Source organism: Panthera uncia, chromosome C2, assembly GCF_023721935.1.
Source record: "Panthera uncia isolate 11264 chromosome C2, Puncia_PCG_1.0, whole genome shotgun sequence".
In the NCBI taxonomy this organism is placed as follows: domain Eukaryota; kingdom Metazoa; phylum Chordata; class Mammalia; order Carnivora; family Felidae; genus Panthera; species Panthera uncia.
This window is the reverse complement of record NC_064810.1, coordinates 130,862,584-130,888,443: the sequence shown is the minus strand read 5'-3', so window position 1 is coordinate 130,888,443 and position 25,860 is coordinate 130,862,584. Positions and strand designations below refer to the sequence as shown.

At 37.0% G+C, this 25,860-nt stretch overlaps 1 protein-coding gene across 1 annotated transcript; it reads left to right on the top strand.

The window, feature by feature from the left end:
* Positions 1-6,337: 6,337 nt before the first annotated feature.
* On the top strand, positions 6,338-25,624 carry DAZL (deleted in azoospermia like). Its single transcript, XM_049629857.1, has 11 exons — positions 6,338-6,748; positions 13,428-13,574; positions 13,849-13,940; positions 14,520-14,571; positions 14,983-15,046; positions 15,137-15,276; positions 16,655-16,726; positions 17,460-17,510; positions 18,558-18,671; positions 19,828-19,926; positions 23,628-25,624. Exons 1-11 carry the CDS (start codon positions 6,746-6,748, stop codon positions 23,679-23,681), a joined length of 888 nt encoding a protein of 295 aa, XP_049485814.1. The 5' UTR covers positions 6,338-6,745; the 3' UTR covers positions 23,682-25,624.
* The last annotated feature ends 236 nt before the right edge of the window (positions 25,625-25,860 follow it).

Here is a 25,860-nt window from a genome sequence, read left to right as displayed (position 1 = left end):
GCTGGAGATGAGGTTGTCAGACACTTTAGATTTAATTTCAACACTTGAGAAAAGGACTAAGAGATTCTCTTACAGGCAAAATTCAGAGGAAAATTTCTTTTCTGTGAAGTGGGTAGCCAAGGGCCGACTGTGTTGGAGCGATTCATCGCTATAGGTTGGTGTGGGTGTTGATTTGGAGGTTTTGCTTCAATTTGATGGAACATCTGAAGTTCTGATCCTACTTATTAATGTAGACATATCAGAAATAACAAAAAAAATATTTTTAATGGGAAAAGACCCACAGCCTCCTTCTTTATTTGGCCACTCTCATGGAAACCAGGGTTGTAATATACAACTTTGTCTCACTGTATTAGCTTTCTTCTACCATGTGGTTTGCTAATATAGCATAATGGTTAAGAAATCACATTCAGAAGCCTAACTGGGTTGAAACCATCACTCTGATATTTACCACCTCTGTGATCCTGGGCAAATTATTGGACTTCTTTGTCCCTTTGCTTCATTCTCTATAAAATTAGAATAATAACAGTACCTATTATTGTCATAAAGATTAGATGAACTAATAAAAATAAAATGGCTAGAATGGTACCTGGTGCATAGAAAACACTACATCAGTTTCAGAAATTATTATTATCGTTACTTTTAACAAGTTAATCACTTTCACAGTCATATATTGAGGCAGGTCTTATGAAGCCATTGTGAAGATTAGGGCAGCTTGGTTCAGACCAACCCCAAAATTCAGGCAACCTGCCTCAGAAATTAAGTGTTGAATGAATAAACTATTATGCAGGCACTAGGGTTAAAGGCGAACAAGCAGGGCTTAAGCAACATTGTTCAGTGGACAGATAGCTCTGCAAGTATGCACCAGGGAACTGGAGATGTATGCTGCTACGCTAGGCCATGTGAACGCAGACCCAATAGAAGCTGAGGCACCCCATTTAAATGGAATTGGCTCAAACTCAGCCTACATGCAGTGGGAACAGCACACATCTCTTCCTATCTGAGAATTCTGAGAGTATGATTTATGCTTTTCCAGGTCACTTCTGGCCCCTGGCTTCTGTTCTGCTAAATTACTTCATCTGTGGATTGCCCGACTGCCCAGCAGGCATTTCCTGGTTATACCATGTTGCTATAGAAGGGGAAAACAGACCAGTTCCTTGATACCCCTCACAAAATACCACTGGCACAAAGCTTTTGTGTATGCAGTAGAACCTTACTCAAGATTACAAACAATAGTAGGGCATTATGTTACTGAGTCACAGAGCAAAGAGGCATAAATCTTTTAGCTGTTAACCCTTTTCTTAAAAGCGCTGGGGTGCCTGGGTGGCTCAGTCAGTTAAGCATCCGACTTTGGCTCAGGTCATGATCTTGCCATCTGTGAGCTCCAGCCCCACATTAGGCTCTGTGCTAAGAGCTCAGAGCCTGGAGCCTGCTTCAGATTCTGTGTCTCGGCCTTTTTCTCTCTACCTCTCTCTCTCTCTCTCAAAAATAAATAAACATTAAAAAAATTTTTTTTTAAAGTGCTTTGGCTGACTTCATTCATCACCTATTTCAGTCAATATTCTTTGTTACAAGTAATAGCCACAGAAGTTTTGGCTGATTTAAGCATGGAAGGAATCTCAAAAAGGACTGAAGAACCAGGTTGGAAGTTTGTGCCTTAAGAAATGACACACAAAATCCTGTGGCAGAACTGGTCCAGTAAAGAAGCCTCAGCTGCCACTGCCAGGCAGTGAATTACAGAGCAGTTTGCACAACTGACAAGACTAGACAGTGCGGTTCTAACTGATGCCACAGCTGCTGCTGTTGCCACCCTTCTCCAAATGTATTCTCGGTACTCACTGCTTTGTGGCATCATCAGTCCCCTATTCAAAATGGAGGACATGTGTATTTCATTGATGTTGTCACATGCCCAGGTCTAGCTGCAAGAGAGGCTGGGAAAGCAGTCTCTCCTCCAAAATGTGAAGGATTCTCAAGTCCACAGATGCGAGTTGTTTACTGCAGATGTTCTCTATGTCAGTGCTTCCTGAACTTTCATGTGCTTGTGAGTCATCTGGAGATCTTATTGAAATGCAGGTTCTGATTCAGTAAATCTAAGGTGAGGCCTGAGATTCCACAGCACCCAAGTGATACAAAGCCACTGGTCTGAGGACCGCACTTTGAGTGGCAAAGTTCTATAGCAAAGATTTTCAAATTTAGTTGCATATTGGAGTAACTTGAGAAATACTTTTTAAAAAAAATATTGCTGTCTGGGTCTCACCCTCAGCTGATTTAATTGGTGTGGGGTAAAGCCTGGGAATATAAACTTTTAAAAGCCTTCAGATGATTAGAATGACTCAGATTGCATCTTTCACTTTAGGCTTCAACTTTTTGTTGCTTTTGAAGCTTATCTTTTTTCTCCAAATTCCCAGATTTCCACTTTTAGCCTTGCTTGGTTTCCTTTTCAAATTCAATTACATTCACTCATTATGCAGAACATTTTGACACTCTACCCCTTAGTTCCTTGGACCTAATTTTGCATATCCAAAGCTTAAAAGAGTTCTCCTAATCCAAAAGTATGTAACCTGTTGCCCTGGGAAAGTATGATTTGAAGTGATCCATGGATAAACACTGTTTTAAATTTTAATGTGCATAACTAAAAAAAAGTAACTAACACAATAAATGTGATTTCATAAATACTACTGCTTAGGACAATGAGTCTTTCTTTTTTAATTAGGTAAATAATAATATAGAGATTCAGAGCAGACACAACAAAAAATCATAAAAATGGTTTGTAAATGAATGAAGTTTGAGATTGCTTATACTAATTATAAGCTTTCTAATCAAAATCCCAGGCTTTAGGAACACAAAAGAACTGGCAGAAGAGTTAAAAAAATATCAGACATTTTCCTTCTCCCTTCCCTCTCAGTCTTTGGAGGATAAGGAAGCAATATATAAATTGTGCTACCATTCTTAACACATTGAAATGGCTACTGATTTCAATAATGGCCACTGAGGGGCGCCTAGGTGGCTCAGTGAGTTAAAGCATCTGATTGTTGGTGTCTGCTCATGTCCTGATCTCACAGTTCCTGAGATAGATCCCTCTGTAGGGCTCTGAGCTGACTGTGTGGAGCCTGCCTGGGATTCTCTCTCCCTCTCTCTCTCTCTCTCTGCCCCTCTCCCACTCATTCTCTTTCTTTCTTTTTCTCTCTCTAAAAAAATAAAATAAAATAACAGCTGCTGATTTTAAATGACAATTCTTTTTCTATTAAGTGAAGATTTCATAAAGTTGCAGGTAAATACCACCAACATTTGAAAAAAATCATAACCTAGACAAAAATAACTATAAGAATTAAAAATAGATTAAATTCCAGGGGCACCTGGGTGGCTCAGTTGGTTAAGCATCCGACATTGGCTCAGGTCATTATCTCACAGTTTGTGAGGTGGAGCCCCCTCATCAGGCTCCGTGCTGATAGTCTGGAGCCTAGAGCCTGCTTCAGATTCTGTGTTTCCCTCTCTCTCTGCACCCCCCCCCCCATGGTCTGTCTCTCTCTCTCTCAAAAATAAACATTAAAAAATAATAATAAAAAAAAAAGAATATAGGTTAAATTCTTTAACCAGTTAATTTTTTTGAGAGAGAGAGCATGCATGAGCAGGGAAGAGGGGCAGAGGGGCAGAGGGGCAGAGGGAGGGAGGAGGGAGAGAGAGACAGAGAGAGAGAGAAAGAGAGAGAGAGAGAGAGAGAGAGAGAGAGAATATCTAAAGCAGGCTCCACACTCAGTGCAGAGCCTGACTTGGGGCTCAATCCCATGACCCTGGGATCATTACTTAAGCTGAAATCAAGAGTTGGATGCTCAACTGACCGAGCCACCCAGGCGCCCCTAACCAGTTAGTTTTTTGAATGAAAATGTGTGAAATTTTTTAGAAGTGCTGAGAGCTAATCCACAAATCCATAGAGCCAAAAAACTCCTAAGCAGAAGAAATTTTTAAAACTGCCCCAGTCACATCATTGACACTAAAGAAAAATAGATCTTAACCAGGATTAGATTAATAGCAGATTTCTCAGTAGCAACAGAAATAAGAAGATAATAGAATAGCATGTTCAATATTCTGAGGGGAAAAAAGACCACTATAAACCTAGAATTATATATCCAGTAGAATGATCTTTAATGATCAAGAGCAAAATAAGAGTATGTCAGGTGGGAAAAAATCTGAGCACTTATCACGTCACACTCTCATTAAAGGAAATTCTACAGAATTTACCTTAGTTAGGCACAAGGAAAAGTATCCAGAAAGAAGAGCTGAGATATGCAAGGAAATGGTAAGCAAAATGTTTTTACAGATGTCGGTGGGTCTAAAAAATATGTCTAATTTATAGAAGGAAAACAAGACAGAACTAAAGTAGTGAATAATAATTGTTTGTAAATATGGAGGAGTTGTACAGAGTTAAAATATCTCAAGGTATTAGTTTTCTACTTTAAGTTTTTTTTTTTTTTTTTTAACGTTTATTTATTTTTGAGACAGAGAGAGACAGAGCATGAACAGGGGAGGGGCAGAGAGAGAGGGAGACACAGAATCCGAAACAGGCTCCAGGCTCTGAGCGGTCAGCACAGAGCCCGACGCGGGGCTCGAACTCACGGGCTATGAGATCGTGACCTGAGCCGAAGTCGGACGCTTAACCGACCAAGCCACCCAGGCGCCCCCTACTTTAAGTTTACATGTTAAAATAGTGGAATCACCATACACCTATGTAAAATATACACAGAGTGTATTTCTCTGAATAAGTAATGTTTTAAAATTTTTCATTGTGAATGTTATCTCCAAGGGCCCTTTTCTTATGACCATCCTGTTAAGCCTTTTTTGGAAACATCCCTCTAGGGTGGTTTTATGTTTGTTTCTGCAAGGCATTCCAGATTCCTTTTCTGAGATCTTTCTGGGGAAGAGGATGGGGTTGAAGAATCAATTTCTAGGTTTTGAGATTCCAATAACATGCAAGTGCTAAAAACTAAACTTCAAATTCTCTGTGAAATGCAGACATAGGGTTTCAAAATTTCACCACAGTTAAATAATTTTTTTCTTTTCACGCAGAAATGGGACAAACTTCTTCATCTGCTTATCTACTGGCTGGGGGGGGGGAGGTTTATATCTTCCTTAATCTACCCATTTCCTGAGGATGATGTCTTTCAGGGACAATAGCTTTTTGTACTCAGTTCTAGCTCCACCTTGAGCTACTTCAAACCCTTACCTCCTGCCTATATACTTCCAGACCTCAAGTCAGAGACTAACAATATCTTGCACACCCGCCTGTCCTTAGCATATAACTATCCCGGTTTGCCTCAGACCTGGTTTCATGAAGTGTGGGAGGTTTTCAGTACTAAAACCAGGAAAGTCCAGGGCAAACTAGTTGACTGGTCATCTTACACCCCAGCCCTCATAGGACTAGAGAAGAATTAGTTCAAGAAGTCACTGCTTTGGTTTTCAGGTAAGTTTCTGACATCTTGAGATTTCCCTTCATTCCTTATGAGTTCAGCTGAATATTAAAAATAAGGTTAGTTATTATTTTATCCAGTAATGCTAGGTGTTGGTAGTGAAGGTTTTCAGGTTACAGAAGTCCACCACTATTCCAGCTCACAAAGTAACATTTCAATGCTTTTCATCAGTACAAGAGTGAAGTTTGAGGATAAAAGTCATAGCCGGTTATCCCCTATGAGTAGAGAATGCTAGAGTAGTTTCCAAAGGGGTGTGATCTTCTCCACCAACTGCCCTACCGCTCACCCTTGCTCTAGGCCTGGTTTCTCAGACCTTGAGAATGTTCTAGAATTCTCTAAGCAGGCCTAGTTTCTTCCTGCAAGGCCTACAAAATAAACCCGCCCCCTTACAATTTAAATTCCCTAAAGGAAGAAATGTTTGCCCGTTTCGTTCTATCCTGTATCTGCGGTACCGTGCTATCACCAGTCGATACCATCAACACGTTTCTTGAAATAATAAACGCCCTGAACGCCAACCAACCTGGCCCGCCCTATCTGTCCAATCCAACCCCATCTACCTCAAACTTGACAGAAAAGCGCCCATGTTTCTGGACTTTTGGGGGTCTCCTTCCCCGTAGTCTACAGACTTGGTTCTATTTTCTATTTCTGTAGTCATTTAATCGATTTGGGGGGGCGACAACAGGGATAACCGGGAACGGGTTAATCCCGGGTGTTCGGGCGCCATTTTGAAACTAGAGCGTAGATGCATTAATTTTTTTTTTTAATTTTCATATACATTTAAGGATGCACGCTTATTTCAAGTGTGCTTCAAAGGCATTTTCGGGGTGACGTGTGGGTCCAGGGGAAAGGGGGTCTGTCAGCCCACAAGTCTCAGGTCGGCGCCTCCCTGGCTACGGAGTGCCGGCCCGCGCGCACCCCCTCCATACCCCCGATGGGGGAGCCGGTGCCCCCCCAAGCGCCCCCCGCAGGGGGCGGGGGGCTGTCACCCATTGGCTGAGGCGGCTACCACGAGCTCCAGTACCCGGCGCAGGAGCCACCTCTGGGAGCCCCGCAGGCCACGCCTCAGTTCGCCTGCGCCCCTCAGCATCGCCACTTGGTTGTTAGGGCTCCTGGATCGCGCCGCTCGCTTTCGATTTTCCTCTAGTCCTCTTTTATCCCTTTGCCCAAGTCGAAGCCGGGCAGCGGCAAGAGCAGAGCGAACGGCAGCCCTAAGAGTGGTGCCAGAAGCCCAGCCTCCGCTCCTCCTCGAGCCCATTCAGCGGGAACAGCTAGCTGCCGCCATCATGGTGAGTTGGGGAGGAGGCCTGAGGGGCGCACGCCCGGGTGGGGACCTCCCGGGTGGCGGAAACTCGGCTTTTCTGGCGCCGCGCAGGAGGGGGGCTGAAATCGGGGTCACCCCGCTTCCTTGTTCTGGGGCGCCGGCCCGGGTGCACCACAGATGGCCTGAGGGAGGAGGGCGAGGCGGCCTAGAGGCGTGGGGGAGGGGAGGAATTCCCCGTGGCTGTCGCTGAGGGGAATGGCCCCGGGGCTCGCTGTCCCTCCGGCCGACCACGTGCAGGGCCACGACCTTCACGCCGCCCCGCCTGCCTCCCGCAGGCGCCCGCTAGGCTGTGAGGGCGGCCTGCGGTGTGGACCGCGGGGACTTGGGGGGGGTGGGGGGGAGGTGAATACCGCGCGGCCGCCCCACCCCCACCCCGCCCGGCGGGCCTCCCTTCCCGCGCTTACCCTGAGGAGAGGAGGCCGCGCGTCTGGTGCGAGATGGCGTCGGGCTGCCGCTCCCGGAAGCCAGCTGGCGCCGGCTCTCCGGGAACTGGGCTGTCGACTCTGAGGGCCGGCGTTTTCCTCGGCAAGTGGTTTCTTTCCGGCCCTCGCACGTGGTGGCGGCGGGCTCTTGGCGGGGGGGGCGGGGCGCGGGGTGCTCACGTCGGGGGAAACCGGGCGGCCGGCGGGGACACGAGAGCTTCGGTGGCGGCACCTCGTGCCTGGCCTGGCGCCGGGGGCTCCCTCGTGCGGCGGCCTCAGGCGGAAAACTCGCCCGACGCCATCCTTGCCGCACGAGGCCGGGCTTGCCTGTGCTCCTGCGGGACCGCAGACCCGAGAGGCCCGAGTTCTGTGCTCGGGAAACGCTTTCTCTCCCGAGATGCAGCAGGAGTTTAAACCAAACGTCCGCACAGTAGTAATACTTGCTCCTGGCGGGGGACGTTTCGGTGAGTTTTGGTAAATGCTTGGCGGTGACCCACCACGAGGTGCAACTCTGAAACTTTGGACCCATACCCTTAAGTCACAGACGTGTTCTAGACGCTGTGGATTGGCAGTGTAATCTTTCGTATTCTCCATTTTTAGAAGTCAACGGAGGACATTTATATACAGTTTATATTACTACCTATAAAGGTTAAAATAAACATCTGCAATTATATGTATTATCCTGTATATAAAAATCTGCAATTATACGTATTATTATTTGTTATGTCGTTATCTAATCACTGAGTTACTCTTCAAAAAGTACAGTATTTTTTTCCTCTCCATTTTTAGAGAAAAGGGGGAATGCTAATCGCGTTTTTCCCCCTGATTATAACAGTGGCATATTAACTCATTTGAAAGTAATCAGTGCAAGAAAACCGGTCTGTCCCAAACCCTTTAACAAAGTTTTGCTATATGTATGTCCTTCCAGATTGTTTTATGCATGTATTGCACGTAGATAGGTTAAGTTTTATTTTATAAAAGTTGTACCATGCTACATAATACTTTCTTATATCTTGCATCCTTCACTTAATATAATGGATATTATTTTTCAAAGATAAAGGGATTTCAAGTGGGGTGCCTGGGTGGCTCTGTCGGTTAAGCGTCCGACTTCGGCTCAGGTCATGATCTCGTGGTTTCTGAGTTCGAGCCCCGCTTCAGGCTCTCTGCTGAAACTCAGAGCCTGGAGCCTGCTTCGGATTCTGTTGTCTCTCCCTCTCTCTCTGCCCCTCCCCGCTCACGCTCTGTCTCTCTCTATCAAAAATAAATGTAAAAAAAATTTTTTTAATGATTTCAAGTATGTAATGTTAAGATGTAAGATTATACCATTACTTGTTTTACCAAATTTAAATAATGAATAATAGTGAATAATGAATTATAATGAATAATTTTTCTGTATTAAAACAGTACTATAGTAAGTATCTTTGTGCGAACGGTTTGGAATACTTATTTTATTAATTCCTTGAAATTAATTGCCAGGAATGGAAACAACTGAGTGAAAGGGTTATGCCCATTTTATAACAATTTTAAATTACAGTACATCTTTCTGAGTTATTCTTGATGGAGCATGTACCAGTACGTGTTCTGTGTGCAGAATGATCTCCACACTCTTTCCAGTGAGAGGTATTAACACTTTTTAAAGTTGCCAATAATAGGTGGAAAATACATTCTGATGTGCTTTTTTTTTTTACTCATTAATGAAGTTGAAGTTTGTCATTAGCTTTCAAAATTTCTTTTTTATAAATTCTTAATCCATCTTTCTATTTGGATGTTTATCTTTTTTAAGGATTTATAAGAACTCCATTAAAATTCTTTGTCATTTATAGTGGTAAGGAGTTGCCTTTATTTTCTAATTTCAGTGGAAATTGCTGTTTCTTTTTAAGCCTGATGTTAGCTTAGAGCTACATCAACAGAGAGTAAGATTTCTGTTTTACTTAGGTTTTTAAAAATTCAGTGATGGATGTATTTTATAAAATGCTTTCCTTTGGTGAATGACAGTAACAGATTTCCTAAGAATGAACCATCTTTGAGTTTTCAATATAAATTGTTCTTAATTGTATGTTTTTTATATACTGCTGGAATTTTGCATCTTTGTGTTGGGGCAGAGGTGGACCATTTTGATTAGGTTTTGTTATTTAGGTGTTAGTTTTGTAAAATGAATTGAGAAATACCCTTTTTTCTTCTTTTTTCTCTGGAATGTTTTTCAGTTAAAGTATCTGAATCTTTCTCATACACACTGTCTTCTGTGTACAATTGTTTCTGTCTTGGTGCCCTCTACACACCCACCTACACACACACAAATTATCTGTTTCTTCACAATTTGAAAAAAACTCACAGTGAAACCGAGCTAGGAATCAAGTATTTTTTCTTAAGATTGACATTTTTCTAGAAAGTTGGCCATTTCATCAAGATTCTGTTATAATCTGTGGTTATACCACCTTTTTTCAACACAAATGTATATTTTTGCTTTCTTGCCTTTTTCTCTCTTGGTTTTCTCAGGATTGTTTGTCTATTATTTGGATTGTTTCTTTCTAAGAGTCCAGTCTTGGATTTACTTACAAGGTTTTATTCTGATTTTCATTTCCTATTTCCTATTATGCTTTTTTTTTTTTTTTTATTAGTGTCTTCTGTGGATATAACTCTAGTGACTACAAATTATAGATTGTTTTTGTGGTCAATTACAGATTGCAGTTGCCTTGCATGTAGCTATAAAAGTTGAATGAAATAATGTTAAAGAGCTGATATCCCAGGAGCTTTAGTAATGATAAGGTTTTTTTCAGCTTTTAGGTATTTTTGTCATTTCATTATCCAAGTACACCAGGGAATGTATTACTGTAAATACCAGTGATGAGAATTCTGTATATGAAGGCCTCCCAAGTTTCCTGCTACTTAATATCCTAGCATTACTTTTCTCAAAACCCGCCAACTCACCTGAAGATATAATTAAGAAAAATAATTACTCCCTATATTTAATTTATATGAAATTTATTTCTGTATGCTATTGATGGTTAATATTAATACTTTAATAATACCAAACTTTTTGCTTTAGCCTAAGCATTTATTTGTGGAGTATTTTTAGCAGTAGTTTAAAAGTATTAAAGGTTGTTTATTGGTTTTGGATGTTGTGTATATAAATTACAATTGTATACAAGTACACACACAGAAGTTTAAAAAAAATCCCTGCTGATGTCTTATTAAAATGGAGTACTTTGCTTACTTTGTTAGCTTTGAGCACCACCTGCTGGTTAAAGATTAAGACATGGTAGTGTCTTAATTTAAGATGTAAAGAAAATGATTTGCTGAATATAATGTTTAATATCTCAATTAACGAGACCGTGAATTTGAGTAACTCAATCCCAAACCAAATTTCCTACAACATACAATGGCCTTTTTTCCCAAATTGTTGCCTAATGTCTCAAGTATCCATTTTACTTTTGTTAAATAGAATATGAGAATTAGAAATTTCACCTTCAGTTCTGGAGATGCTATCATCGGTTTCTCAACTGCGACCCTGTTCACATTTTGGAACAGATAGTTTTTTGTTGTAGGAAGCTGTTTTTTGCATTATAGGATATGTACTGTATCCTTGGCCTCTGCTACCAGATACAAGGAGTACCCTTCAGTTGTGACAACCAGAAATGCCCCTGCATCACAAAATCTCCCCTGGTTGAGAATCAGTACATTCTCATAACCCCTTATAATGTGGTACAGTTTTCTGGCCTGACCTTACACCTTCAAATTAAAACATAAATCCGTGGTCATTCACAGCAGATAATACTAGTTTGTCAAATAGAAAGGTATCCAAAGTTCATCCACAAATGAAGGGGAAATTCAGAAGGAGAAAAGAAAGTCTGTTAGAATTTCAGAGCCCCTTTTGGATTTGTTTTGAACTTATGAAATAACTAACTGAAAGGGATTGGTAAGTTATTTATAGTGAAGAGAAATCTAGTCAAGTTTTAATAGTTAAAGATACGTGGAGTATGTAGTACAGTCAGTCCCATGTAGGAAAAAAAAACTAACATTAGAAAACAAAAAAATGGGAAAACTTCAGAAGGTTTTTACTCTATTTCATTATTATGAAATATTAGTATACTATAGTTAAGAGGAAAGAATTAGGAAGCACCCAAATAGAAACACGTAATAGCAAGTACAGTTGACTCTTGAACAATGCAGGAGTTAGGGACACCAACCCACCGTTCCTCCACGTATTTACAGTACTATACTGTATTTCTTTGAAAAATATTTGTGAATGAGTGGACCTGGACAGTTCAAATCCATGTTCAAGAATCAGTTGTATGTGTACAAATTAATAGAAACTAAAACACGTTTGGTGATTTGAGTTTTGATTTCATCTCTAATCAGTATAGAAGGTTATAGAATCTTAAATTTACTAGTAACTTCTAGCATCTAAAAAAATAGGAATTATACCTACTTTATTATTGTCACTGATTTCTATAGAAATTACTGTGCTTGCTTTTTAAAAATATATGTATCAGTTGGTTTATTTTGTCCCTGTTTTTCTCCATAAGCAGAGATGTAATGGGTTTATTTCTCTTGCAGCCTCTTAATCAATAGCTACTTCTTTTTATTTTTTTATTTTTTTAATGTTTATTCATTTTGGGGAGGGGGAAGGGCAGAGAGAGAGGGAGACATAGAATTCAAGCAGGCTCCAGGCTCCACGCTGTCAGCACAGAGCCTGAAGTGGGGCTCAGGCTCATGAACTTTGAGATCATGACCTGAGCCAGAGTCAGACACTTAACGAACAGAGCCACCCAGACACCCCTCAATAGGTACTTCATAAATGAATTTCAAATATATGGATGTGCCAATAATTGGTTCTTTGAAGTTCCAATTAAAATTGGTTGTTAATTAATAAAGTATGTACAAAATAAGTAAATGGTAAAACCAAGAAAGAAGCTTTTTAAACTATTGAAAATAACTGCAGATAATAGAACACTAACTTATATTGGTGTACCACATTATACTTTACAAAATGAATTTGCAGATGTTATCTCACTTTATTCTCAAAGCAATTTTCCAGATATAAATAGCTACCAAATAAGGGGTTATAACCTAGTAAAGGACATGAACCCAGATCTCCTGACTAAATCACTTTTGTTTCACTATGTTAGACTGCTTTTCCGACATATATATTACCAGTAAATTTTGCTTCAGAAAAATTTACATTAATCTTATGTGGAAAAACTAAAGATAGAGTTCTGACCAGAATCCAGAAAAATGAGTTTCATGTGTGGGTCTCTTAATTTGAAAATAAAGATAGTATCATTTATATCTATCAGCCCACTGTGAAAATTAGAATTATCAGTGGGGACTGATTTGGTGTTAGTGAAGAGGAAAAATGTTATTTCAAAAGATGCTTTGAACACCCTAACACTAAGGGAAAGGATTGTAAGCCCTTTTTTTAGCAGGAGGTATTACGATATGTGAACAAATAATCTTTTCATGATCCATTTCCAAAGTAAATGCATACTAACACAAAGAGTATTTAATTACAAAATGCATGTTAATTTTGGTGACTAGAAAGAGGAGGCAAAAGAAATTTGTTTACAGCTTTGTGGTAGGGGTGTCTGGGTGGCTCAGTGGGTTGAGTGTCTGGCTCTTGATCTTGGCTCAGGTCATGATCTCAGGGTTGTGGGATCAAGCCCCATGTCAGGTTCTGTGCTGAGCATGGAACCAACTTAAGGTTCTCTCTCCCTCCCTCTACCCCTGTCCTCTGCTTGTGCCATGGGTATGTGCTCATTGTCTCTTGCACTCTTTAAAATAAAAAATAAGTGAAAACAAAGCTTTGATGTATGTTTTGATGCAGATTTTTAAAAATTACCTTTTTTTTTAAAGATTTACCATGCTTTTTAATAAGGTACTCAGTAAAGTGAAAATTTGCTTACCTGGCATACAATAGAATGAGTTTAATAACTGTTTTTACAAATCTCAACTTTCCAGTTCACAAACTCAGTATAAAGTCAGTATTCTACTTTAGTGTAAAAGATGATGATAAGCAACACTGGGTTTAAGAATGTACTGTACCCTTTTGTTAAAATTTCATACTGATCTACTCTGATTACCTTAAATCCTAAACCTGAACTAAGCTGTATTACTGGTCAATTTACTATGAAAGTAATTCATATGAAAATACTCTGTATTTTAAATACAAAGGTTGTGTTTCACATCCTGGTTTAGTGATGATATCTGCTTTCCAAATTACAGTCTGCTGCAAATCCTGAGACTCCAAACTCTACCATCTCCAGAGAGGCCAGCACTCAGTCCTCATCAGCTACAACCAGCCAAGGCTATGTTTTACCAGAAGGCAAAATCATGCCAAACACCGTTTTTGTTGGTGGAATTGATGTTAGGGTATTGTATTCCTATTTCATTTATTTAAGAAAATATTTAGTGAATACTGGGGTTTGGGTCATGATGCAAACATAAGGTTTTTTTGTACTTCATGCAGGTTTGGAATTGGGTTCATGTTTAACCTATAGAGACTAAAAGTATCTTTGACAAAGAGCTACAGGTGGTTTGGGGATCCTTAGGAGAGATACCTCCACATTTTCAAATCTTTTTTATAGTATAATTGAAATTTTTGAATGCTGAATTTTTACTCTTGAAGTCAAATTCTTCTCCATAGATGGATGAAACCGAAATTAGAAGTTTCTTTGCTAGATACGGTTCAGTAAAAGAAGTGAAGATAATCACGGATCGAACTGGTGTGTCCAAAGGGTGAGTAAAACATAATGTTCAGTATAAAGTATAAAAAATATGTGAGCTATAGTCTCTATATAGAGTAGCATAGAAGAATTCAAAACGCGTGTTCTTACACTTGTATAAATTTTTTGCTTTGTTTCTTACATATAAAAGATAAGTTTGCTGCCAACTCTTCTATGTAGTCATTTTGATAGCGTTTGTATGTAAATATTTCCTACCTTCATTTATTTTACGTAAGTGGATTAATCAGTTCTATCAGAGCTGTTTTTTTCATGTATCTTATGGTATCTTAAGTTTTAACCATCTTGCAATAGGTAGTAAGTTAAATTCACGTTCATAGATGTGAATTTTCTGTTAATGAATGATGACCCACACTATGTTAACCTTCACGCATTTCTTCCCCCTAGATCAGGGGAAAAAGACAAAAGGTCGTATTTATAGATGACTGATCATGTACATCTAAAACTTTATTTCAGTATATTCTTCATCCTTCATCAGTATAATTTCAGTCAGTTACTTCATAGACTACTAGAAGTTTTAGACCATATACTGTTCTGGTGGTGATTTTTACACTTCATTTATCTTTCTTTGTAGCTATGGATTTGTTTCATTTTATAATGATGTGGATGTGCAGAAGATAGTAGAAGTAAGTAATCTTATGGAAAAATCTCAGTTTATGGATGCAGTGTTTAGTGTTGAGTCCTGAATATATAGCCTTGTATGAAATATAGAAATAAACTTCCTGTCTGAAATCTAAACCTAGAGTAATCTTACATAACCAGTCAGAACCTGTTCATTTGTAACTGGACATCTAGCTTCATGAGCTAGACACAGAAAAGGTTAGAGACAGAGTGTAAAGGTTTTTGATCAAATTCCAAGACTTCTCTCAACACTTGGGTAGTGAGGGTAAGGTCGCTTCGTGCTGATAAATTTTGATTTGGTATGTTCTTACCAGTGATGATCTCTGATGGTAGAAATTTTAGAAGATTTGGGGTATTTACCGAAGTCTTAGAAGTCTTTGAAATTGATTTTAGCTTTATTATGGTTTTATTTTCAGTCACAGATAAATTTCCATGGTAAAAAGCTGAAACTGGGACCTGCAATCAGGAAACAAAATTTATGTGAGTAAGGAGAAGAATTGTTCTTATTAACATATGTAGCTTTTCAGGAAACTAAAAGTAGTCTTTGTTTTCGTATTATTCTTTAAAAAGGTGCTTATCATGTGCAGCCGCGTCCTTTGGTTTTTAATCCTCCTCCTCCACCGCAGTTTCAGAGTGTCTGGAGTAATCCAAACACTGAAACTTACATGCAGCCTCCAACCATGATGAATCCTATAACTCAGTATGTTCAGGTAAAAATTACTTAACATTCCTTTTTCTTTTTTTTAAATAGTATTGCAGATCTTACAGATGGGGGCACCTTAAAAGTAAGCCAGTCTCACTTTTTACCCTCAAATTAGATGCATATTTTCCATAATAAGTGGTAATACTGTCTCTGATGAGAAGAAAATCTATTACTTTTGTTAGAAATCTGTTGTTCTTAGTATTGTTTCTAACACCAAGCTAAAATATGCTTCTATATAGTTTGTAAGTCTTTAAGAACTGACCTCTGTAGCCATGAAGAATATATATATCTCATTCATTTCCCCTCCCCCCATAGGATAACTCCTAAAATATTTGAAGGCAGCTTTCCTCATGTGTTTGCCTGATTTATCCTTCTTTAAGTTTGGCAGTTCTATTTATTCATTATTTTCAATGATTTTCAGATGTCTTCTATAGATTACTGACTTCTGGATGTATTCTGGTTCTAGGATGGATAGGTTTCTGATGAGTTAACTGTATTTGTAAATTCTGTGAGTTTTCTGGCATACAATTTGTTTGGATACTTGAATATTTGAAATGGGATTTGAAATATTTACTATCTCCTATTGATGATGAATAACATTGATTTTCTTCATTTTATTTACTTCAGTTTAAAAGACATTTTATTTTCAAGAAAAGAAAAATGGTAGAGAAGTGTTTCTGTAGTGTCTTTCATTTGTTTACATTTTCCATCTACCCTAAACACAGGGTATACCTTTTGTTATTTTTCTTGCTCTAAACATGGTTAGAAGAAAAGCCCTACTCGTTCCTAACATTTGCTGTGAGCTATTACTTAACTTGGGTGTATTCATGTATGATATTACATAGATGCTTTTAATAAATATTTATTGAAAGATGAAAGGCATTCTGTTCATTTCAGTTTTGGGGTTATATACTGCCCTTAACTTGTAGAAATGAAATACAGAAAGAGCCATAAAGTGTGTAGGAGGACTACCCATTACTCTATGATATTGTCAAGGAATACACAACTGGTTAAAAATATTTTTACAAAGAAATAACAGATGTATTAATATAAGTTTAATATGGAAATCTATCTTAATTAGAGCCTTATCACCAGTATAAGGAAGAACTTCTCAGTATGGATAAATACACAAATAAGATGAACGAAAATGGGCAAAATCAGTCTCTTCCCTCATTCATCCCTTCTCCTCTCCCAAAAGACTAACATTTGACAGAGAATTTTTCTTAATGTAGCCAATCACTCCAATAGAATTCTGAATAGAATTCTGAATAGAATAGAATAGAAATATGATTTATATTCATATTTTTGTTGTATTGGAAGTTTTACTTTATTATTTTCAAGAATTTTCCATGTTAATCCATTCTTTCTGTAAACTTTATTTGCAGGCATATCCTCCTTATCCTAGTTCACCAGTTCAGGTTATCACTGGATATCAGCTGCCTGTATATAATTATCAGGTAATTTAAAAGGGAACAAAATGATTTACTTTGGAATATTATTCAGGCATTTATATGAATTTCTCCAATAGTTTGTCATTTAAACTAGTGGAACATGCTTAAGATAAGAAAGTTAGAATTTGTCTAGAATTAGGACCTTTAATTATTTAGAAATAAGGGAAAAAGATTTGACAGGAATATACTTAGCATAAAGATTTCTTACACTGTTTTATAAGATTTTGTGTCCTCTTCTGTATTTCAGCATGTTTTCTTCCATTTTTGCTAGCAAATAGCTGAACCATCCAAACTAACTTTTATAAGCTTTTTTAGGGGGATAGATGAAATAAAATAACTCAGGTTTTAGAGCATTGAATTCCAATTATATTTGGTAGTGTTTATTTTAGCTGACTACTATAAAGTAGTAGTTCTCTGAATTTCTGAGCATAGATATGACCATATCTATGGACCATGACCATTAGCTATGGGAATAAATCCAGAGAACTACTATCTTTGAGTTTTTCTGAAAGCTAACACCAGAAAATTGAGAAAAATTAGGGTTTATGTATAAAGTAACAGTAATTCTCTCAGGTATTAGAAACCTAAAGTATTTCATTCTTCCATTCTGTTTCTCTTACTGCAAGTTCAAGGAACCAGCATGACAAAACCTCAACATTGTCTATCTTTCATGTTTGTGAAAATGTGTAAGAATGGTTAACTAATTGTTACTTCCTTTTGTTTTGTTTGTTTTTTTAAGATGCCACCACAGTGGCCTGCTGGGGAACAAAGGAGTTATGTTATACCCCCGGTAAGGAGAATTACTCTCTTTTCTTTATTTAAAACGTATACTCCCTTTTCTTTATTTAAAATATTTTCTTGTTTTAACTTTTAACTATCATATTTTTCTTGACTTTCTGTCATTTCATATATGCCTAAAAATATTTTTAAATTTCCTTTCACATTATGTGCTATGTTTTATTAATGTCAGCCCCAATATATTCTTCCATGGGAGAAACCGCTTTTCATTTCTCATGTGGTTTTTGTGTGCTTTCAGGCAATGGCTGCTCTGCATACAATAGGTGCTAAATTATATATAATCCAAGGAAGGTAGTGTTAATACCTGTGTTAATTCTAATCCAGTGAATTTAGAATTTGTATTGAATCTATCTAGTTTTCTCTCCATAAAAAAAATCTGCTGAAGAGAAGCAAATGTTTTGCTGTTAATACTGTTAGATGTTATATATAAGAACACAGAAGAGGGTGTTAGCTTTAAAACACTTTAGTGTTTGTTACTTTGTATCCTTCATCAAGTTTGGACCTTTGAATGATATGACATTAATTCAAATTCTCAGGCACTGGGAAATTCTCATTCTGTAACTAGATGTTGGAGGTTTTTGTTTTTTGTTTTTTTTTTTTAATTTTTTAACATGTTTGTTTATTTTTGAAAGAGCATGAGAAGGGGAGGGGTAGAGAGAGGGAGACACAGAATCCAAAGCAGGCTATAGGCTCTGAGCTGTCAGCACGGAGCCTGTCGTGGGGCTTGAACCCACAGACCACGAGATCATAACCTGAGCCAAAGTCAACACTTTACCAGCTGAGCCACTCAGGCATCCTTGGAGCTTCTTTTTCTTAGAGCTCTTCTAATCTGATTATGTTGAAGTTTAGAAGACTTTTCAAAATATAAGACTGCCTTATTGCAATTCAGCTATTCAGTTCAAAATAAAGTTTCTGAAATAACATAATTCAGCTTCAACACAACCCACATTTAAATGCTCAATATCCGCTAATTTTGAAGAATAGATTGTTCAGAAATGTATCTAATGTACATCTCTTTAATTATACTTTTATAATGTAGACTTATACTGCTGTTAACTACCACTGTAATGAAGTTGATCCAGGAGCTGAAGTTTTGCAAAGTGAATGTTCAGTTCATGAAGCTACTCCATCCTCTGGAAATGGCCCACAAAAGGCAAACATCTAATTTTATATTTTGTTTATATTTTCATAATTATTTTTTGAAGTTTTTATAATGGCCCTTAGAGATGCAAGTATCTTTTTTCAAATTTAAATATGGAAGCCAAAAATAACAGCTTAAATAATTGACTAATAATTTGGCATTTTATGTGAAAGTTCATGAAACTTGAGGCACCCCCAAACTTTCAGAGTTTACATATAGTTTCTGATTCAGTAGTCCTTTTCTCTCTTGTATTTTCATTGTTTTTTAAGACATACTTTAACACGTACAAACATACTTTGGTGGAATGTAGTAGACAGCTTCCTCAAGAATCCTGTCTTCAAAAGAGATTAATATGAATTTTACCTCTTTTTTTTAACCAGTGTAAACATTTACTTAGCTGAATAGTAATATACAAATATTTATGGCATTCTTTTCATAACATTATATATGGCAGCAGCTCTCAAGAGTGGTAGAGTCACTAGTAATAATCGAAATGCCAAAATAGGTACAGTTTCTTCTTTTTTTATCGTTGGAACGAATTCATATAACAGTGCTCTCACTCTTGAATTGTCCTGTTTTTGTTGAATGGGTGGGAATGTGGAAGTAGTTGATGTGATGGGAATGTGCATAATAACATTGAAGGATTCCCGTTGGAGTCTGTGCGCACATTCCTATCACATCAGCTACTTTGTCCATGTGTTTCTTAGTGGAAATTAAAAATAATTGAGAACTACTGAACTGCAGAGTAAAAAAATTCCTTGATTTGATTCATGATTAGAATTTGAAAAAATATTAAAATAGTTATAATTATCAGGTTTTATCCTAGATATATTTTCTTCAAATGCTGAAGTTTACTGTTTCTTATCTTAACAGGGAAAATTAAAGAACCTTAAGGAAATATTTGAGGGTTTTACTAAATTGAGCTTTATAACCAGTACTCTTATCACTAAGATTCTAAAATATTTTTAAAATTTGATAGAAAAGTTACATATTAAGTGATATGTAATGAATTACATGAAAATGTAATGTGTAACACATTTAATATGTAGTATGGATTACATAAGAATTCTTTAGAAGTACATGTATTCAACTTTCTTTGAAATACCTGTTAAAGTAAGTAAAAGGAATAGTCCTTAGATTGTTGGAAAAACTTCTTTTTTTATTTCAGAAATCTGTGGACAGAAGCATACAGACTGTGGTATCTTGTCTGTTTAATCCAGAGAACAGACTGAGAAACTCTCTTGTTACTCAAGATGACTACTTCAAGGTATAAAAGGAATAGTATTATACAGGATAAAAAGCATATTTGTCAGATATGAAGTATCTTTGTTTCTGTAGAATATATATTTTGAGATTGCATAGAGCGTTTATTTAATTGAACTCTTGGAATTTGATGTTAGTAACTCAGAAAACCTCTCTGAGTGAATTTTACCTGGCCATTACGCTGCTCAAACCTTGATATAGTGTAGTTTGTCCTTACAGAAGAAATCTTTAGCAGAAGCTTGTAATTGAAAAGGTTTGTGAAAGAAGGGAGTTGAAAGAGAATATTGGCTTGACCAAATGGAAAAAGAGGAAATGTTAGGTACACAAAGCAGAATATAACTCAGATATCATGCGGGTTCAGTTTCATACTGCTGCAATAGGGCGAATATGCAATAAAGTGAGTCAAATTAATGTTTTTTTCTAGTACATATAAAAGTTTTCTTTATACTATACTGTAGTCTATTAAGTGTCCAATAGTATTATATCTAAAAAAAAATGGTATACGTATCTAAATTAAAACATGCTTTATTGCTGGGGCGCCTGGGTGCTCAGTCCATTAAGTGTCTGCCTCCTCACAATACATGAGATCGAGCCCCACATTGGGTGCTGGGCTCAGTGGACCCTGCTTGAGATTCTCTCTCGTCTCTCCCTCTGCCCTTCCCCTGCTCACACTGTCTCTCAAAATAAACATTTTAAAAATACATCTATACTCTATTGCTAAAAAATGTTCATCATCATCTAAGCTTTCAGCAGCTCAGAATCACTGATCACAGATTACCATAACAAATATAATAGTAGTAATTGTGCAGTACTAGAATTATCAAAATGTAACACAGGGACACAAAGCGAGCAATTGCTGTGGGAAAAATGGTGCCAATAGACTCTTTCAATGCAGGGTTGCCACAAACCTTTAATTTGCAAAAAATGACACATGAGATTGGAGTAAAATGAGGTGTGGCTGTGTGTGGATATTAGACGAAAGAGAAGAAAAGTGGGGCATCTGGGTGGCTTAGCTGAGCATCCAACTCTTGATTTTGGCTCAGGTCATGATCTCACATTTCCTGAGTTCAAGCCCCACATCAGGTGGTGTGAGGCTTGCTTAGGATTCTGTCTCCCTCTCTCTGTCCATCTCCATCTTGTATGTTGTATGAGCACGCATGTGTGTGTTCTCTCTCTCTCTCTCAAAATAAATAAACTTTAAAAAATATTTTTTGAAAGAGAAGAAGTTGATCGTTCAAATTACATACCTGAACAATGTGGGGGGAGAAGAGATAAAGTGAAGCAGTGAAAAGAGCTGAGTAGAAAGAAATGGAAGTTGATTAAGAGTTGATGACATGGAAGAGAATGTGAGTGTTTGAATTTAAGAAAGTTCTGGTTTCTAATCCTGGTTATGTCACATTAGATAGATTACTTGATAATCTTTAACTAAGGTTCCAGATTTTACAAGTTTAAAATGAGAAGACACAGGACTAAAGGTCTTTTAAGATCCCTTAGGTCTGAGTCTGTGAATATGGAAAGGAACCAACTACTCTAATGAGGGAGGAATATTGTGCTTATTAAAAGGGAAGGTTTTTTGTGTTTTTTTTAACAACAGATTTATTGAGATATAATCCACATGCTATACAGTAAACCCTTATAAAACACACAATTCCATTTTTTAGTGTATTTGCAGAGTTGTGCCATCATGACCACAATCATTTTTAGGATATTTTAACCAGCCCAAAAATAAACCCTTTCACCATTTGCAGTTACTCTTTATCCCCCCTCAACTCCTCTATCCCTAGGGAACCCCTAGCCTACTTTTTTTTTTCAAAGTATTTTCCTGTTCTGGACATTTCATATAAATAGAATAGTACAATATGTGGCCTTTTATGACTGACTTTTTTCACGTAGCATAATGGTTTTAAGGTTCATCAATGTTACAGTGTGTATGAGTGGTTCATTTCTTTTTATTTATGGATATACCACTCTGTTTATTCATCACTTGATAGACATTTGGGTTGTTTCCGCTTTCTGGCTGTGATGAGTAATGCTATGAACATTCATGGACAAGTTACTGTGTGGACATAGACTTTTATCTTTCTTGGGTATACACCTGGGAATGTAATTGCTATGTTGTGTAACTATGTTTAACCTTTCAAGGAATTGTGAGAATTTTTCCAAAATGACTACACCATTTTACATTCAAAGGGAAAATTTTAACCATTGCTTTGTGTCTTAAAACAGGGAAAGGAGAATAGCTTTTTTTTTTTTTTAATCTATGAATGGATGTAGGATGAAGCTTCCAACCTTTTTAATGGGGATATACTAAGGACTTTGTATAATGCACAAGAGTAGAGCCATAGTAGGATTAAGTTCTTAACATATCTTCTCAACAGAAAGTAAACATGTTCATTTAAAGTTGACATTCGTTTTCTTATTATTTCATTCTACATAGTATAATTTAAAAGGAAAGAACTACGATTGTTTTAACAGCCTACCTTGCCCAAAGTTCTGAAAGTTAAATAGGTAGTACTTATAAATGATTTGTTTACAAGGCAGAAAGTAGTCTTTAAACTTGGCGTTAACTAAAAACCCTACTTTGAACTTTCCGGTTTTCTGTTCCTCTGGGCTAGGAGTCAGAAGTTGGTAGTCTGAAGTCTGGTATCTAGACCTATTTTGATTAGCTAAATATTGCTGTTTTAGTTGAATTTGAATGCATTGAGGCAGGGTATATACTGTTTCTATCTTGTCTTTATAATCTTTCATGTCCTACCTGACCTCTGAAGATACTTGAATTTATGACCACTTTTCTGGGCTTAAAACTAAACAGGATATTAGCCTGTCATATAAAAGAGTATATTAAAGGTTACATAATTTCCAGAAGTTACTCTTCTTTATATGCCAACTGATTTTTAATCTCTAGGAAAAGGGCACACAGTTAAGCTCTTATAGAAAAGAAAATAGCTCCATTCCTTTTTGTAAGGCTTTACTCCCCCCCCCCCCCCCCCCCCACCAAGAGAGGGCATTGAGTGAGAGGCAGAGAGAGAAATGGGTCTCACCTAAAGTGGGGCTTGAATTCACAAACTGTAAGATCATGACCTGAGCCAAAGTCCAATGCTTAACTGACTAAGCCAACCAAGCACCCCAGCCTCACTTCCTTCTGTCTGCACATCTGCAGGCAACATAAAGTGAGAGGAAAATTTTGCATATATTTTTCTTTGTCTCTTCATTTCCTAAAGAGTGATATATCTTCATCACAGTTTAAGGATATACCTTTAAATATGCCAAAACTTTTAGCTTTTAACCTAAAAGTATAAAATTTTAGTTTGAATTGTAGTATTCTCAAGCTGTGATTTCTACCAGATGCACTTCTTTTAGTAAAAACAGTACTTCTAAAAATTAAATATGCTTTATGCCAGCTGTCTTTGGGGCATCACTGCCAAATCATTAATTAATAATCTTTGTAAAATGGTATTGACTCCAAGTCTTCTGTTTCTGTTTCCTGAGATTTCTTTTTAAATTAGTGAATAAAACTACTCACTGGTACATTTGTTACACTTGTTACATTTGTTCAGGAATGCTTCCCCAAAAGGACTACTTTTCTCTTAACAGTTTTTAAACCCAAAATGAATGCTTAACTATTTTGCAACTATCTTAGGTCATAGCGATAATACGAAAGTTTTCAGTGAAGTAATAAAAAGGACTTACTTCTGTCTTTTCTAGGATAAAAGAGTACATCACTTTAGAAGAAGTCGGGCAGTGCTTAAATCTGTTTGATCCCTTCTGCTAACTTTCTAGTCTCATGGGAAGTTGCTGATTTTGAATATTAAGAAGAGACTGAAAGTTTTTCACTATTCTAGAAATTTAACTCTGAATTTTGATAAATCACACTGAGACTTTCTTATACAAGTTGTGTTAGATTGCCTAGCTTTATTTGACATTCAGATTGTTCTTCATTAGATGTTTAGAAACTGGTTCTGTGTTCAATATATAGTTGAAGTAAAAAATAATTGAGACTGAAAGGAATAACTTTAAGATTTATCTGTAAGGATATTTTTTATTGAAATTGATATTTTAAGAGCTTAAAGCAGTTGCTGATTTTCAGGAAATTGTTTTATAAAACCTATTCTGAAAGGTCAGAATTTTGATAGTTTGAATACAAGCATTTCACTTCTCCAACAACTACCTGCAAACAGTACAACATTTACAATATTGTTCTTTACGCTTATGATTTCTCTCAAAATTTACCACAAAAGCAGAGTGTTTAAAACTGCATTTTTAATCAGTGGAACTCAATATATAGTTAGCTTTATTGAAGTCTTCTTTGTCCAAACCCAGTAAAAAAGATTCTAAACAAACAGTCCAATCAGTGGGTCTTGTGTTTATTAGTTCAAAATATTTTACCTGTATCTAGAATCCACACATAGATACCCTATTTGATTGGGATGGTAATTAGGATAACTAAAATTCTGGGCCAGATTTTTTTAAAGAATCCAAGACAAACTAAACTTTACTAGGTATATAAACTTCTCAGTGAGTTACCATTCTCCTTTTTTCTTTTCTTTTTTTTTTTTCCCATTGAAATGCTACACTCAGTAGCTGTATTTTAAATTGTGCAAAATACTGATGTTAAAGAATGCTGAAACTTTTTTTTATGTCACTTAAAGGTTAATCAGAGTATCTGAAAGGAATTGTTTTTATAAAAACATTAAAATATTAGTTATTTGTTGAAGAGCAAATACATTTTTATTTTTGCTTGTTAGCCTAGTATATTTCCTTTTTTAAAAGTAAAATATGCTTAGAAGAGTCCAAGTAATTTTGATGTTTAAATACCACTAAAGTTGTAAGCATATCTCGAGAATATACTAGAGTCAGAGTTAACAGTCCATTTCTAGATTAGCTAGTCTCCTTGTTAGATGCTGTGTATTTTGGCCCCTAGAGCCCCTTTCGTGTCCCCACAGTCTTGATTTTCCAGTTTGTAGCACCATTCTTCCAGGAGTTTTGCTCCTAGAACAGGTGGTGTAAAGAAGAGAAGTAGCAACAAGAACAGTTTGAGGGCTAAGCCTTAGAAAGGTGGCAGTGGGATAAAATCTTTCTAAAGGAAACATGTATCCGCATCATTTGACCTGCCATGGAAATGAGTTTAAGGTGGCTTCCTGGACTTTCTTTTGTTGGTCCCTTCACTAAAACATAGAGATTCCATTTATCCCTAACTTAAGGCAGCTGCCATGGGCCCTATTATCAGTCCCATGGTTGCTTTATAATTCCTAATAATTTTCACTCTGTATCAAAGGGAAGAATCTTTTAACTTAAGGATCCCAAAGAGGGCTTTCTTATGCCTCAGAATTTGAAAGTGCCCTGAAATTTGTCCTTTAAAAAATTGTTTTGTTTTGTTTTTTTGGTTGTGCTTTAACATTCTTACATGTATCATTCTGTGAATAAATTTCCAGGTTACTCTAAATGATAGCTAAATTCAAAAGAGCCGATTCTAATTATCCCAATCTGACCTTAAGAAAAGTAAGAGAATAAACTTTTTATTTTTCTGCTTTTTTGTTGGACTGAAGTATTTAAAGGAGTAAGATAGAAAAAAGAGACAAAGTCCTGAACCTTTCAAAATAGAAAATTAATTTTAAAACTTAAAAGTATGTTCCTATTACCTATTGTTAATACTGTCTTTCTGTAAATGAATAAATAGAAATAAAGAAACTTTTTTTTCCCAAGTGCATTTTTGACCTACTTATTCCTGTCATATCATCCAAAGAAATGCTGGAGAGTTGGGTGGGTAGTATGTGACAAGGTGTAGATCCTTGAAATTCAGAAGCATAAATACTGTTTAGTTTATTAATCTGGTAGAGTTAGTTTATACAAACAAATTTTGGTACATTGTATTGTACTGCGTTCTCTTAATGAAATTAAGAGATAGGTTTTCATGAGAAAATAATCCCTCTTAGATTGA

Coding starts and splice junctions, on each gene's coding strand:
- DAZL (XM_049629857.1), top strand. Junction 15,277..16,654: donor CTATAACTCAGTATGTTCAG/GTAAAAATTACT, acceptor CTTTATTTGCAG/GCATATCCTCCTTATCCTAG. Junction 16,727..17,459: donor TGCCTGTATATAATTATCAG/GTAATTTAAAAG, acceptor TGTTTTTTTAAG/ATGCCACCACAGTGGCCTGC.